This window comes from Plecotus auritus (assembly GCF_963455305.1).
Source record: "Plecotus auritus genome assembly, chromosome: X".
Lineage (NCBI taxonomy): Eukaryota > Metazoa > Chordata > Mammalia > Chiroptera > Vespertilionidae > Plecotus > Plecotus auritus.
In genome coordinates, this window is record NC_137784.1 from 19,482,845 (window position 1) to 19,498,417 (window position 15,573).

At 43.3% G+C, this 15,573-nt stretch overlaps 1 protein-coding gene across 1 annotated transcript; it reads right to left on the bottom strand.

The window, feature by feature from the left end:
• Positions 1-1,269: 1,269 nt before the first annotated feature.
• On the bottom strand, positions 1,270-2,310 carry LOC308240639 (melanoma-associated antigen B10-like; the record flags this gene model as incomplete). Its single annotated transcript, XM_080653973.1, has 1 exon — positions 1,270-2,310. One exon carries the CDS (start codon positions 2,308-2,310, stop codon positions 1,270-1,272), a length of 1,041 nt encoding a protein of 346 aa, XP_080510099.1.
• Positions 2,311-15,573: the final 13,263 nt, after the last annotated feature.

Genomic DNA, 15,573 nt, shown 5'->3' on the forward strand with positions numbered 1-15,573 from the left:
TAATACATAGTTTGTGGACTTCCATCTGCACTGGGACAAAAGAACAAGGCACATCCCATTCCTGCCTCAGATGGAAATTTCTCGCTGGTTCATTTATGTCTTAAAGTGACTGCTAGAAGCAGTTTACCATTGCAGGCTTTAGACTTTCCACTCTGGACTCACTTTCGGAGGGACTGGCCATTGTCTACCTATTCCACAGCCTCCTCATCTGACCCACTACCCAGCTGAACATAATTTATTTTAAGTTTAATTTTATCATTATTTTTTTTTAATTACAATTTTTAACATAAAAGTGACTCACACCAAAAGAGTTTCCCAAAGCCCCAAACCCGCTCGCCTCAGGACATTTACATGTGACTGTTCACATCTAGATTGTCTCATGCCCCCTCTCCTCTGGACTTGTCCTTAGGTCTTAGGGTGTATCTCACCATCTTCCTGACATGACAGCTCTCCTAGACACTAACATAGTTTGGGCACGGTAGGTCTTATTGATACTGACATACCCAGAAGTAGCAAGAAGCCTACCAAAGAGAAGATGCTCAAGGAATGTGAGAAATAAATGACACCGTGTGCAAGAGATCTAATTTATTATGATGAAATTAAGTCAACATTCTTGAATAATCTAAGCACATCCAAAAATATCTCTCTTCATATTACAGAACAACAGACTAAAAGTGGTAAGAGAATGCAAAAAATTATCGTTTAATTTATTTTGGTGCTTCTTTATCCCAACTATTTTAATGCTGAGTTCTTTCACATTTCAAAGAACATACCCAGTCAATACACTACTGTTATCTTGTTTCAAATAACTAAACAGAAAATTTCCACATTTGTTCTTAAAATAGCACAACTATTTTTTGCAATTTTAAAATATAAATTTATTAGGCTAAATTATTAGATGCCTGAACTACTGAGAAAATTCGAAATTGTAATATTCGTTCCCAAATGAGAAACTGATTTAATAATTTTTTCCATTTTGTTAAAATTTAGTTTTAATTACAGTTGACATGCTAAAATAGTAAACCTCATACTCTTAAAACTTATAAACATCAATAAATGTGTGACTTAGGTCAGTCATTAACTCAGATTCAGAAGTTAGTTAAACTTTCTATTAAAAGGCGCAACATTTAGACAAATATGCAAATTATTACATAGAACAAGAAACATAAAAATGTCATAAACTCTCATCTCTAAACTGACCCCAACCTTCCACTAATGACAACATTATCTATTCTCCTCAAACACATGGTAAATAATCTTCCTCAGCATTTACTTAGGGGAGGAAAGGCTGCTGGCAATGGCCTTGGAGCGTGCACTGGCCATGGCAGCAATTCGAGCCCTGGCTGTAGATCTGGCTTGGGCTCTCTCTTTCTCATCTCTCAAAGCCTCTTCATAATGGCGTGGGAAGGCACTTGGGGAAGTATGATTAACCTTGGCCACAAACTCCAGGACTTTCATCTTGGTGGTTTCAGCATAGGCTCTTGGACCCCACAGGAACTCGTAGCATGGAGGATCACGGTCAGGCACCTGGCGGTACACCAGGTAATCTTCTTTCACCAAATCTTCTGTGATGAGCTTCTTGGGATCCCCAAAGATGAAGTGCTTCCTCCCATCATTTAACCCCATCATATTCAGCACTTTCCAGACTTCCTCTTCAGTGGCGCAGTTGCCTTTCATGAAGATCACGCCCAGGATTGTCATCAGCACACCTGTCTTGGGCACACCTCTGTGTTCTCTTGAATCACAGTTTAGTTCCAGTTTGTTGATGAGGACATAGGTATTTCTGTTGGGATCCATTTCCTTCACATCAAGGCCAAAGACCAGCTCCAAGTGCTCAGAAGCTCTCCTGAAGATCTCATGGAAGTTATGCTTGTAAACCTGGATTACATTTCTTAGCATATCTACCTTGGTAATGGGCTCCTTTCTTTGATACTTGTACAGCAGGTAGTGCACCAACATAACCACCTTTTCATCCAGAGGGCCTCTGTACCAGTACTCAGCGATATCATTGGCATGTAAGGCATTTAGCGCATCCTCCAATTGACTGTTGGCATCTTCAGTAAATCTTGTGCTTGAAGCAGCCTCAGCACTAGCAGTGGTGGAGTGGACTTCCCCAAGCACTTGAGGATCGCTGGGTGTTCCACTGGCAGGTGAACTCTGAGAATCATCTTTGACATCAGGAGATGGGGAAGAAGGGGGCTCTTCTTCCTCTGGTACAGTGGCCTGAGCACCCACTGGATCTCTACTCTCTTCTCGGGCCTGGCGGCGTTTCTCACGGGCACGAAGCTTACTCTTCTGTCCCCGAGGCATGATGACTCTAATCAGGGACAGCAAGCAGGAGTGTGGTAAAGAAGGTGACCTGGAGGAAAGAAGATGAAGTGGTGTGATACCCTTAGCAGGGACATACCACCTGAAACTTTATTGACAGCTATCTCTCCAGGTTAACTTGAGGGCACTGCTCTTGGAACCTGAGAGACTCCTCTTCTCTGAGCTGCCTTTCCTGGCAGGACTCTGTAAGTGTAACTGGAGTTTGCTTTAGGCTGCAACTTTCCAGCCCTACCTATATCTTAATGGAGCTGATACAGGGTCTGACAAGTCCAGACTCTGTGTAGCCTCTCCTGTTCTTAAGGAGCAGGGTTTTTTTTAGTTCACAGTCAGGGCCATTACCTCCACTTCTGGCAGGATCTGTGGTGCTCTCTCAATTGAATTGCTTTGATGCTGACCCCTTTTTCCAAAGCCCTTACCTCCCTGATACCGTGGATGAAGAACTGAGGAGGAACCTCTTCTGAGCACACCTGTCTGGGGATACCTTGGGATGACAGTAATCACAGAGCTCTGTGTGACCCTCTCTGTTCTGAATTAATTAGAGTTCTCACTCCTCACTCAGAGTATTCACCTTGGTTTTTTGCAGGGCCTTGGACTGCTCCCTCAGCTGATCTTAGACATAACCCTTTGGAGCAAGGTTACCATATTCCTGAAAGTCCAGAGGAGGAGTTTAGGAAGGCCTCAGTTTTACATATCTTCCCTGGGGACCCCACCAGGGATGATATCACATATAGGGCTATATGAAATACCTTCTGTTCTTTAATGAGTGGTCCCCTCAATCCTTAGGTTGCTTATGTGGCTCCTTCCCTTGATTGCCTGGTATCCTTCCTTCTTCAGGCTTGAGGCTTAGAGCAATCAGACCAAGGCTCTCATGCACCTGATATTCTGGAATATGGGGGGAGGAAAAAGGTCAGAATGACATATCTTCCCAGGGCTAAACACAGAGGAAGGGCCTGACACTATTTATCCCCCTCAGTCCTCACTTTAACATCTAGAAGGGCCTGAGTAACTTTACTTTTAATTGGATCCTTGTCTCCCTGTGACTACTGAAGATAAAGTCAGGGGCATCTTACCCTGGAAGCCCTGCTGAGGGGACACCAGGACTTATACTAGGGGTTCTGCTCTCTGGGGTTCTATTGCCCTAAAAGAGGAATTCACTTCAGTCCTTGCCCAAGGTTCTGAACTGAATTCAAAGTCACCCCTAAGACTCCTCCCTCTGCTAATCTGAATTGTCTAGCCTTAGACCAAGGCGTTTATGCACCCATCTCCCCCACATAACCCATCCCCACCAAAAGGTGAAGTGAGGAGTCATATGGGTCTTATTGACATGGCAGGAGTCTCCCAAGGCTGATATCAAGATCCTGACAGGAGAGAAACAGCAGTTTGTGTCCCTGCTGCAGACATCATTCCAGACTGCTCAGTAAGGTAAAATCCAGTGGAACCCAAAGCTCCTGAAGCTGACACCTGTGAAACCAGCTCCACGTGGGAAGGGAGAACAGCTCAGAACAGGGTAAAACAATGTATGAGACTCAAGGCAGACCCAGCCTCCCTGGTTGGGGCTAAGGAGTCCCCGACCACTGTTCTATGAGGAGATTCAACCTCTCAGACCTCAATCAGGTTGCCCAGGGCCAGAAAGGGGCAGTGACTCACATTCAACTGCACTAGAGAAGCTCCCAGGAGGCCCAGGATATACACACCAAGGGACAAGATTCAACAATGTCAGAGCAAAATCCAGTGAGCCCGCAAATAGCAGACTCTGAACACCTGTATAACAGCTGGCACTATGACATTGGGGTTGAACCTCACTAGCAGCAAGTCGGAGGGGAGATCCCTCCCAGAGATGCGACATCAACAATCAAGTCCAATTACAACAGGAGAGCCCAACCAACACACACAAGGGGTATTCCTAGAAGTGAATAAAGAGACTGCACCACCAGACCCCTCAAGACACTTTCTACATAAGACCATCCCACAAAGACTGGGAGGCATAGCAGTTCTATCTAATACCTAGAAGCAAACACAAAGAGACAGTTAAAATGTGGAGACAGAGAAACAATCCCTAAATGAGAGGGGAAAAAAAAGTAATCTCTAAAAAAAGAACTAAATGAGATGGAGGCAAGCAACCTATCAAACATAGAGTTCAAAACAATGATTATAAAGATGCTTAAGGAACTTGGGAAATAGAGGCCATGAACAAGAACCAGAGAGAAATGAAAAATGATATGTCTGACATCAAGAACACATTGGAAGGGGTTAAAAGAAGATTGGATGAAGCAGGAGATTGAATCAGCAATTTGGAAGACAAGGTAGAAATAAATACCCAATTACATCAGAAAATAGAAAAAAGAATTATAAGCAGGAAGATAGCTTAAGGGAGCTCTGGGACAATATGAAATGTAACAATGTCTGCATTACGGGAATACTAGAAGGGGAAGAGGATGAGCAAGGAACAGAGAACCTGTTTAAAGAAAGAATGACAGAAAGCTTCCCCAACCTGGTGAAGGAAAATGTCACAAAAGTTCAGGAGGCACAGAGAGTCCCAAGCAAGATGAACACAAAGAGACCCAAACCTAGACACATCATAATTAAAATGGTAAATGTTAAAGACAAAGAAAGAATCTTAAAGGTAATGAGAGGGACAGAAAATTACCTACAAAGGAGTTCTCATTAGAATGTCAACTGACTTCTCAATAGAAACAATTCAGGCCAGAAGGGAGTGGCATGAAATACTTAAAGCAAGGGCCTAAATTCAAGACTACTGTATCCAACCAGGCTATCATTTAAAATTGAAGGTAAAATAAAAACTTTGCAAACAAACAAACAAGAAGAGTTAAAGGAGAATATTATCACTAAACCAGCAAAGCAAGAAAAGTTGAAGGGACTGCTTTAAGAAGAAGAAAAGAAGGGAGAAAGAATCATAGGCATAAAGAAAATAAAAATGGCAATAAATAAATATCAATAATAACCTTAAATGGAAATTAATTAAAAGATATAGGATGATTGAATGGATAAGAAAACATGACCCATTTACACTGAGTGGCCAGATTATTATGATCTCTGAATGCATAATAATCTGGCCACTCAGTGTATATCCTATATAATAAAAGGCTAATATGCAAATTGTCCCCTCGACCAGGAGTTCAACCAGCAGGCAAGCTGGCCAACTGCCCATGTCCCCTCCCTCTGGCCAGTCTGGCCGGACACCACCCATGTACGAATTCATGCACCGGGCCCCATATATATATATATATATATATATATATATATATATATATATATATATATACACACACACACACACACACACACACACACACACACACACACACTGAGTGGCCACATTATTATGCATTCAGAGATCATAATAATCTGGCCACTCAGTGTATATGCTGTCTGCAAGAGACAAACCTTAGAACAAAAGATACATACAGACTGAGAGTGAAGGGATGGAAAAATATATTCCATGCAAATGTTAAGAAGAAAAAAACTGGGGTAGAAATACTCATATCAGACAAAATAAACTTCAAAACAAAGGCCACAAGTGACAAAGAAGGCCACTTCATAATACTAAAGGAAATGATTCAACAAGAAAATATAACCCTTATAAACATATATGCACCCAATATAGAAGCACCCAAGTACATAGAAAACTCTTGATGGACTTTATGGAAGAGATTGGCAGCAATACAGTCATAGTAAGGGGCTTTACCACCCCACTGACATCACTGGATAGATCTTCCAGACAAAAAATTAACAAGGAATCAGAGGCCTTAAATGACACACTAGATTAAATGGATCTAACCAATATTTACAGAACATTTCACCCCAAAGCAACAGAGTGTACATTCTTCTCCAGTGCACATGGAACATTCTCAAAGATAGACCACATGTTAGGGCACAAAACAAGTCTATACAAATTCAAGAAGATTTATATAATACCAAGCATCTTCTCAGATCAAAATTGCATGAAGTTAGAAATCAACTACAATAAAAAACCCCAAAACACTCAAATACCTGAAGGCTAAATAGCATGTTATTAAACAATGAATTTATCACCAATGAGATCAAGCAAGAAGTTAAAAACTTCCTGGAAACAAATGAAAATGAACACACAACCACCCAAAACCTATGGGACATGGTAAAAGCAATCCTGAGAGGGAAGTTCATAGCACTACAGACCTACCTCAAGAAGGAAGAAAAAGGACTAATAAACTGTCTAACCCTACAATTAAATGTATTAGAAAGAGAACAGCAAGAAATGCCCGGAGGTAGTAGAAGGAAGGAAATAATAAAGATCAGAGCTGAAATAAATGACATAGAGACTAAAAAACACACACACACAAAAAAACACACAAACAAACAAACAAAAAAAAAACAGTACAAAAGAACAATAAATCCAAGAGCTAGTTCTTTCAATAGATAAAAAGATTGATGAACCTCTAGCCAGACATCAAGAAACAAAGAGGGAGGACCCAAATAAATAAAATCAGAAATGAAAGAAGTGATATAACAATGGACACCACAGAAATAAAAAGGATTGTAAGCAAATACTATGAAGAACTATATGCTAACAAACTGGACAACCTGGATGAAATGGACAAATTCCTAGAAACATACAATCTTTCAAAATTCAATCAGGAAGAATCAGAAAACCTGAGTAGGCCAATAACAACTGATGAAATTGAAGCAGTAAGTAATTAAAAAACTTCCAGCAAACCAAAGTCCTGGACTGGATGGATTTGCAGGTGAATTTTACCAAACATTCAAAGAGGAACTAACACCTATCCTCCTCAAGCTATTCCAAAAAGTTCAAGAGGAAGGAACACTTCCAAGCTCTTTTTATGAAGTCCAGCATTATCCCAATTCCAAGACCAGATAAAATTACTACAAAAAAAAATTACAGGCCCATATCCTTGATGAACACGATGCTAAAATCCTCAACAAAATATTAGCTAATCAGATCAAGCAATATATTAGAAAGATCATACACCATGATCAAGAGGGATTTATTCTGAGGATGCAAGGCTGCTACAATATTCACAAATCAATAAATATGATACATCACACAAATTGAAAAAAACACCACATGATCATATCTATAAATGCAAAAAAGCATTAGAAAAAAATACAGCACTCTTTTTTGATTAAAAAAATCTCAGTAAAGTGAGAATAGAGATATCCTAACTCAACATAATAAACTTATAGCCAACATAATACTCAATGAGCAAAAACTAAAAACATTTCCCTTAAGAACAGGAAAAAGACAAGGATGTCCGCTTTCACCATGCTTACTCAACATAATACTGGAAGTCCTAGCTACAGCAATCAGACAAGAAGAGATAAAAGGCATTAAAATTGGAAAAGAGGAAGTAAAAGTCTCATTCTTAGATGACATGATATTGAATATAGAAAACCCTAAAGACTCTACCAGGAAACTACTAGACTTAATAAATGAATTCGTCCAGGAAGCAGAACACAAAATTAACATCCACAAATCAATGGCATTTTTATACACCAATAATGAACTCTCAGAAAGAGAAATTAAAAAAGTAATCCCATTTACCATTGCAACAACAACAAAAGATTCTTAGAAATAAACTTAACCAAGGAGGTAAAAGACCTGTACTTGCAAAACTATAGGACAATGAAAATAGAATAGAGGAAGATATAAACAAATGAAAGCATATATCATGTTCATGTATTGGAAGAATCAAGGTCATTAAAATGCCCATACTACCAAAAGCAATCTACAGATTAAATGCAATCCCTATTAAAATACCAATGACATACTTCACAGAACTAGAACAAATACTCAAAAAATTTATATAGAATTTTAAAAGACCCCGAATAGCGACAGCAATCTTAAGAAAGAAGAACAAAGTAGGAGGGATCACAATACCAGATATCAAACTATACTATAAAGCCACTATAACTAAAACAGCCTGGTACTGGCACAAGAACAGGCATATAGACCAATGGATCAGAACCAAAGCCCCAGAAATTGATCTACACCATTACAGTCAATATTTGACAAAGGAGGCAAGAACATGCAATGGAGTAAAGATAGTCTCTTCTTCAACAAATGGTGTTGGGAAAACTGTACAGACACATTCAAAAAGATGAAACTAGACCACCAACTAAACCATACACAAAAATAAACTCAAGGTAGATAAAAGACTTAAATGTAAGGCATCCTATATAATAAAAGCTTAATATACAAACTGTCCCCTCGACCTGGAGTTTGACCAGGGTTGGAGCTGGCGGCAGTGGTGGCTGCAGGTGGCTGGGGAAAGGGAGGCATCCTCAGCCGGCAGCGGCTAGGGACTCTACCCATGCACAAATTTCGTGCACTGGGCCTCTCGTGAAACTATAAAAATCTTAAGAGGAGAACACAGGCAGTAAAATCTCAGACATACCATGTAACAATATATTTATGGATACATCTCCAAGAGCAACGGAAACTAAAGAGAAAGAAATGGGACTACATCAAAATATAAAGCTTATGCACAACAAAGGAAACCACCATCAAAATGAAAAGGGAACCCACTGCATGAGAGAACATATTTGTCAATGAGACATCTGATAAAGGGTTAATATCCAAAATCTATAAAGTACTCATAGAACTTAAAAAAAGGAAGACAAGCAATCCAATGAAAAAAATGGGCAGAAGACCTGAATAAACTTTTCTCCAAAGAGGACATACAAACTGTCAAAAGACACATGAAAAATGCTCAAAGTCACTAATCATCAAAGAAATGCAAATTAAAACCACAATGAGGTATCACCTCACACCTGTCACAATGACTATCATAAAAAAAAAAATCAACAAACAACAAATCCTGGGGAGGATGTGGAGAAAAAGGAACCCTCATGCACTGCTGGTGGGAATGCAGATTGGTGCAACCACTATGGAAAACAGTATGGAGTTTTCACAAAAAATTAAAAATGGAACTTCCATTTGACCCAGTGATCCCACTTCTGGTAATATATCCTAACACCCCCCCAAAAATCAAAAATAATATATGCACCCTTATGCTCATAGCAGCCTTATTTATAATAGCTAAGATATGGAAACAGCTCAAGTGCCCATCAGTAGATGAATGGATAAAAAGCAGTGGGACATTTACACTATGAAATACTACACAGCTATAAAAAAGAATGATCTCTTACCCTTTGGGACTGCATGGATGGACCTGGAAAATATTATGCTAAGTGAAATAAGCAAAACTGAGAAAGACAAATATCACATGATCTCCTTATTTGTGGAATCTAATGAACAAAATGAATTGACTAACAAAATAAGACCGGAAGCATGGAGACATGAAGTCTGCTTTGACCATGCAGACTGACATACCTCCATGTGGGGTTGGTGGGATGAGAAGAGATAAACTAAAGGATTTATATACTTATAGGCATAGCCCATGGACAGGGACAATAGGGTAGTGAAGACCTGGGGTGAGTGGGTAGGGGCTGGTAAGAGGGGCGGGGGAAGGGGAGAAATGGGAGATATCTCTAATACTATCAACAATAAAAATATATTAAAAAAAGAATTAGGAGATAGATGGAGATTCCAGCTACTGAAGGTTTGGAAGGCTACCAGGTGAAATGAGAAAGCCAACAGGACAATTGAGCAATATTGAAAAGCAATCAAGGGTAGAAAGCATAATTGTGTCATGGGATCAACCCAGATTTATTCACTTGACAAACATTATTAATAACAATTTCTATTATCAACAAGCATCCTGGACATAGTGTTACTCATGAAAATAGGGTCCGTTCATGGAGTGGCAAGAAAAACATTTCCAAGTACCCATGTATAGCAGGATAAGGTGTAGTGGTAAGATTTAAAAAAAAAAAGATTCTGACAGGAGGCTCTGATAAAAATCCTCCTTGTCCCCTGGAGCAACCAGCTGGGGAAGTCGGGTGAACTACTTTCAGTCACCCCCACCTGGGATCTCCCAGGGTTGACAGCAGAGGCCTGGCTTTGGGGAGATTATTCTGCTCTGGAGAGGGGCAGTATGGCTCGAGGCAGAAACCCTCACTTCCTGGAGCCACCAGCCAGGGAAGTCAGGGGTGCCATTTTAAGCCACCCCTACCTCGACTGTCTCAAGGCTGATGGCGGGGCCGGGCTCCCTGGAGCTTCCCTGAAGTGGGGGGGGGGAGGAGCTCTGCTGCCATATTCCCATAGGGTCCTTCATGGACTCCCAAATGAAGCTGAACTGTAATCCACTTTGCAGACCTGAGGCCCAACATCTACCTCTCTGAGATTCCACGAGGAAAATTCTAAAAGCAGTTGATTGTGCCGTTCCTTCCTGGAAACGTATAGGGCTGATGGTGGAGAAGGACTGTGGGGCGTTGTGTGTCCTGAGATAGGGAGTTCTCTCAAAGCTTATTCCGTATCCTTACCTTACCGTAACAGAGACTGGCCTCTCTCTGGTGACTGGATGCGGATGCGTCCTTTCTTAAGTGTGGTCAAACCTACTACAATTGCCAGAGATGTAAGTAAATGCGTCACACATCTGGCTCCTCCTTGCCCGGGCCACTGTGGGAGCATAATCCTCTGGTGCCCCTCTGTCTGATAGTGTGGATGATACCTCTGAGTGGAGTCTCCCAGGGTTGATGGCAGGAGCTGGGCTCCGAGGGGCTTACTAAGTATGGGGGAGGGGCAGCGCATGGCTGGAGGCAGAAACCTTAACCAAATTGCCTCCTCACCTCTTGGAGCCACCAGCCAGGGAAGTCAGAGGTGTCACTTTCAGCCACTCCTGCCTGGAGTCTCTAAAGGCTGATGGCTGGCTCCGGGCTCCCTGGTGCTTCCCCTGCAGCGAGGGAGAGGAGCTATGGCTGCCATGTTCCCATAGAGCCCTTCATAGACTCCTAAATGGTGCCGAGCTGGAATCCTCTTTGCTGACCTGAGCTCTAACACCTAATTCTCAGATCCCAGAGGAGAATGGTGAAGGCAGTGGATCGGATCATCCCTGCCTGGAAACTTATAGGGCGCCTCAGGGCTTCCTCTGCGGTAGGGGGAGGGGAGTTCCCGCCGCCATATTCCCAAGGGTCCTTCATAGACTCCTAAATGGAGCCAAGTTGGAATCCTCTTTGCTGACCTGAGGTCTAACACCTAATTCTCAGATCCCAGAAGGAGAATGGTGAAGGCAGTGGATCGGATCATCCCTGCCTGGAAACTTACAGGGTGGCCGGCGCTTCCTCTGCGGTGAGGGGGGGGGAGGAGGTGGGGGAGTTCCCGCCACCATATTCCCAAGGGTCCTTCATAGACTCCTAAATGGAGCCGAGTTGGAATTCTCTTTGCTGACCTGAGGTCTAACACCTAATTCTCAGATCCCAGAGGAGAATGGTGAAGGCAGTGGATCGGATCATCCCTGCCTGGAAACTTACAGGGTGCCCGGCGCTTCCTCTGCGGTGAGGGGGGGGGAGGAGGTGGGGGAGTTCCCGCCACCATATTCCCAAGGGTCCTTCATAGACTCCTAAATGGAGCCGAGTTGGAATTCTCTTTGCTGACCTGAGGTCTAACACCTAATTCTCAGATCCCAGAGGAGAATGGTGAAGGCAGTGGATCGGATCATCCCTGCCTGGAAACTTACAGGGTGCCCGGCGCTTCCTCTGCGGTGAGGTGGGGGGGAGTTCCGGCCGCCATATTCCCAAGGGTCCTTTATAGACTCCTAAATGGAGCCGAGTTGGAATCCTCTTTGCTGACCTGAGGTCTAACACCTAATTCTCAGATCCCAGAGGAGAATGGTGAAGGCCGTGGATCGGATCATCCCTGCCTGGAAACTTATAAGGCTCCCCAGTGCTTCCTCTGCGGTAGGGGGAGGGGAGTTCCCGCCGCCATATTCCCAAGGGTCCTTCATAGACTCCTAAATGGAGCCAAGTTGGAATCCTCTTTGCTGACCTGAGGTCTAACACCTAATTCTCAGATCCCAGAGGAGAATGGTGAAGGCAGTGGATCGGATCATCCCTGCCTGGAAACTTACAGGGTGGCCGGTGCTTCCTCTGCGGTGAGGGGGTTGGGGGGGAGTTCCGGCCGCCATATTCCCAAAGGTCCTTTATAGACTCCTAAATTGAGCCGAGCTGGAATTCTCTTTGCTGACCTGAGGTCTAACACCTAATTCTCAGATCCCAGAGGAGAATGGTGAAGGCAGTGGATCAGATCATCCCTGCTTGGAAACTTATAGGGCGCTCCGGCGCTTCCTCTGCGGTGAGGGGGGGGGGGAGGGGAGTTCCCGCCGCCATATTCCCAAGGGTCCTTCATAGACTCTTAAATGGAACCGAGCTGGAATCCTTTTTGCTGACCTGAGGCCGAATGCCCAATTCTCAGATCCCAGAGGAAAATGGTGAAGGCAGTGGATCAGATCATCCCTGCCTGGAAACTTACAGGGCGCCTCAGGGCTTCCTCTGTGGTGGCGGGGGGGGGGGGGGGGGGGGGGAGTTCCGGCCGCCATATTCCCAAGGGTCCTGCATAGACTCCTAAATGGAGCCGAGCTGGAATCCTCTTTGCTGACCTGAGGTCTAATGCCCAATTCCCAGATCCCAGAAGGGGAATTCTGAAGGCAGTGGATCTGATCATCTCTGCCTGGAAACTTACAGGGCGCCTCAGGGCTTCCTGTGCGGTAGCAGAAGGAGAGCTCTGGCCGCCATATTCCCATAGAGTCCTTCACAAGTAAATGGAGCCGATTCTCAGATCCCAGAAGAGGAATAGTGAGGGCCGTGGATCGGATCATCCCTGCCTGGAAACTTACAGGGCTAATGGTGGGGCAGGACTGTGGGGCTTTGTATCTCTTTGGGATAGGGGGTTCCCTCAAACTTTATTCCGTATCCTTACCTTACCGTGGCAGAGAGTGGATTCCTCTCTCTGGTGACTGGATGCGGATGCGTCCTTTCTTATGTGTGGTCTAACCTACTACAATCGCCAGAGATGTAAGTAAATGCGTCACAAGTCCGGGTCCTCCTGCCCCGGGTCACCCTGGGAGCGTAATGCTTTGGGTGATATCCCTGAGTGGGGTCTCCCAGGGCTGATGGCAGGAGCTGGGCTCTGAGGGGCTTATTCTGCTATGGGGGAGGGGCAGCGCATGGCCTGAAGCTGAAACCCTGACCAATTGTCCGCCCCACCTCCTGGAACCACCAGCCAGGGAAGTCAGGGGTGTCACTTTGAGCCATCCCTGCCTGGAGTCTCTCAGGGCTGATGGCAGGTGCCGGGCTTCCTGGTGCTTCCCTGCTATGGAGGAGGGGAGCTATGGCCGCCATATACCCATAGGGTCCTTCATAGACTCCCAAATGGAGCTGGAATCTTTTCTCCTGACTTGATGCCGACCTCCTAGTCCAATGCTATTAGTTATCAGAATTTCCAGAAAGAGGATTCTGAGGGCAATGGATCAGGCCATCTCTGCCTGCAACCTTCTAGGGCTGAAGGAAGGGCAGGAGTGTGGGGCCTTCTGTCTCTTGGGATAGGGGATTCCCTCTCACTTTACTCTGTACCCTTACTTTACTTGTGGCACAGACTGGATACCTGCCTTCTCACTGGTGGTCTCACCTGCCAGAGATGGAAGTAACCACCACAACTCAGCTCCTCTTGCCCTGAACCACCCTGGGAGCACAATGTTGTGGTCCCTCTGTCTGATGGTGTGGGTGGTACCCAAATTTCTCCCTTCAGAGCCAGTTTTTCAGGTGCCTCTTGGTTCTTAAATGAAAGGCTCCTGCCGAAACCGGTTTGGCTCAGTGGATAGAGCGTCAGCCTGCGGACTGAAAGGTCCTGGGTTCGATTCCGGTCAAGGGCATGTACCTTGGTTGCGGGCACAACCCCAGTAGGAGGTGTGCAGGAGGCAGCTGATCGATGTTTCTCACTATCTATCCCTCTCCTTTCCTCTCTGAAAAATCAATAAAATATATTTTTTAAAAAAAGAAATTGAATAATAATAAAAAAAAAAATGAAAGGCTCCTTGGGAAATATCACCTCCCTGTAAGCCAAGCATGTCAAACTCAAAGGCCATGTCAATCACAGGCCAAATAAACCAGGTTTAAGTTTATGTGGGCCGCAAAAAAATAAAAGCTTCAATTTTCATAGAAACATAGTTTTATTTCGAAAGAGACATGCTGAATACAAAGGACTGAAATGAGTAATCAACATAAAATAATAGAACACTTTAATAAAAAATATTTTTTCTTGAACATTAACTTACCAGACACTGAATAACTGCACAAATTAATAAGCGTAATGCAAATAAATCTATTTTTCTTGTTCTCCGAAAGGGAAATATTTCCTGTTGCTCACACCAAACAAGTCAGTACAAGACTAATGACGTGGCAATCGGCTGCAAAAATATTTGCTGCTAGTAGTGTAGAGATATGGTGCACCTGCGCATAAGGCGCGTAAGGGAAATGAATGCAACATGGTTATAGTAATCAGACATTAGTGAACGTTGTAGTTCGTTATTAATAATTATGTATAACAGGATATTGTAAAAATTAAGTTATGAAATTTTTATTAAAACATTTCTTACGTACCGTTATATTGGCTGGGCTGCAAAAATATTCGTTGTGGGCCACATGTGGCCCGTGGACCACGAGTTTGACATGCTTGCTGCAAGCTCTGGATAGTTTCTCAAATTCAACCCTTGCAGAGAGTGCCTCTGCATCCCAGGCGTGGCGTGAAGTCGAGGAGCTGCAGCGCAATCTAAGCAGGCCAGGAAAAGTTCTGAGCTGTTAGAGAAAATGAATAGTGATGATGGGATCTCTATTCATTTTGACAACTTTCTGAGACTTTTGACAACTTTCTGTTCAAAAGATCTGTTTTGTACAGGGAAGAGGCCGATCTGCATAACTGTGAGAGCCACAACATTTGATCTTATCTAACATTGCACAGTGTAGTGAAATTCATTTTTACTCTCTTTCATAACAAATGTATGTGTGTGCTAATTATTGCATTGTAAGGAAAGGCTCTTGATTTTACTATTGTTGTCTATAACGATTTTACTATCATTGTCTATTAGTTTTCAGTCACTTATTCATTTGAATAATCCATGGTCTTTTCCTTTGTATTTTTAAAAATGATTATGTTTATGACAAATCATTTCTATTTTTAAAAAATATTCCTAGCCCTAACCAGTTTGGCTCAGTGGATAGAGAGTCGGCCTGCGGACTGAAGGGTCCCAGGTTCGATTCCGGCTAAGGGCATGTACCTTGATTGCAGGCACATCCCAAGTAGGGGGTGTGCAGGAGGCAGCTGATCAATGTTTC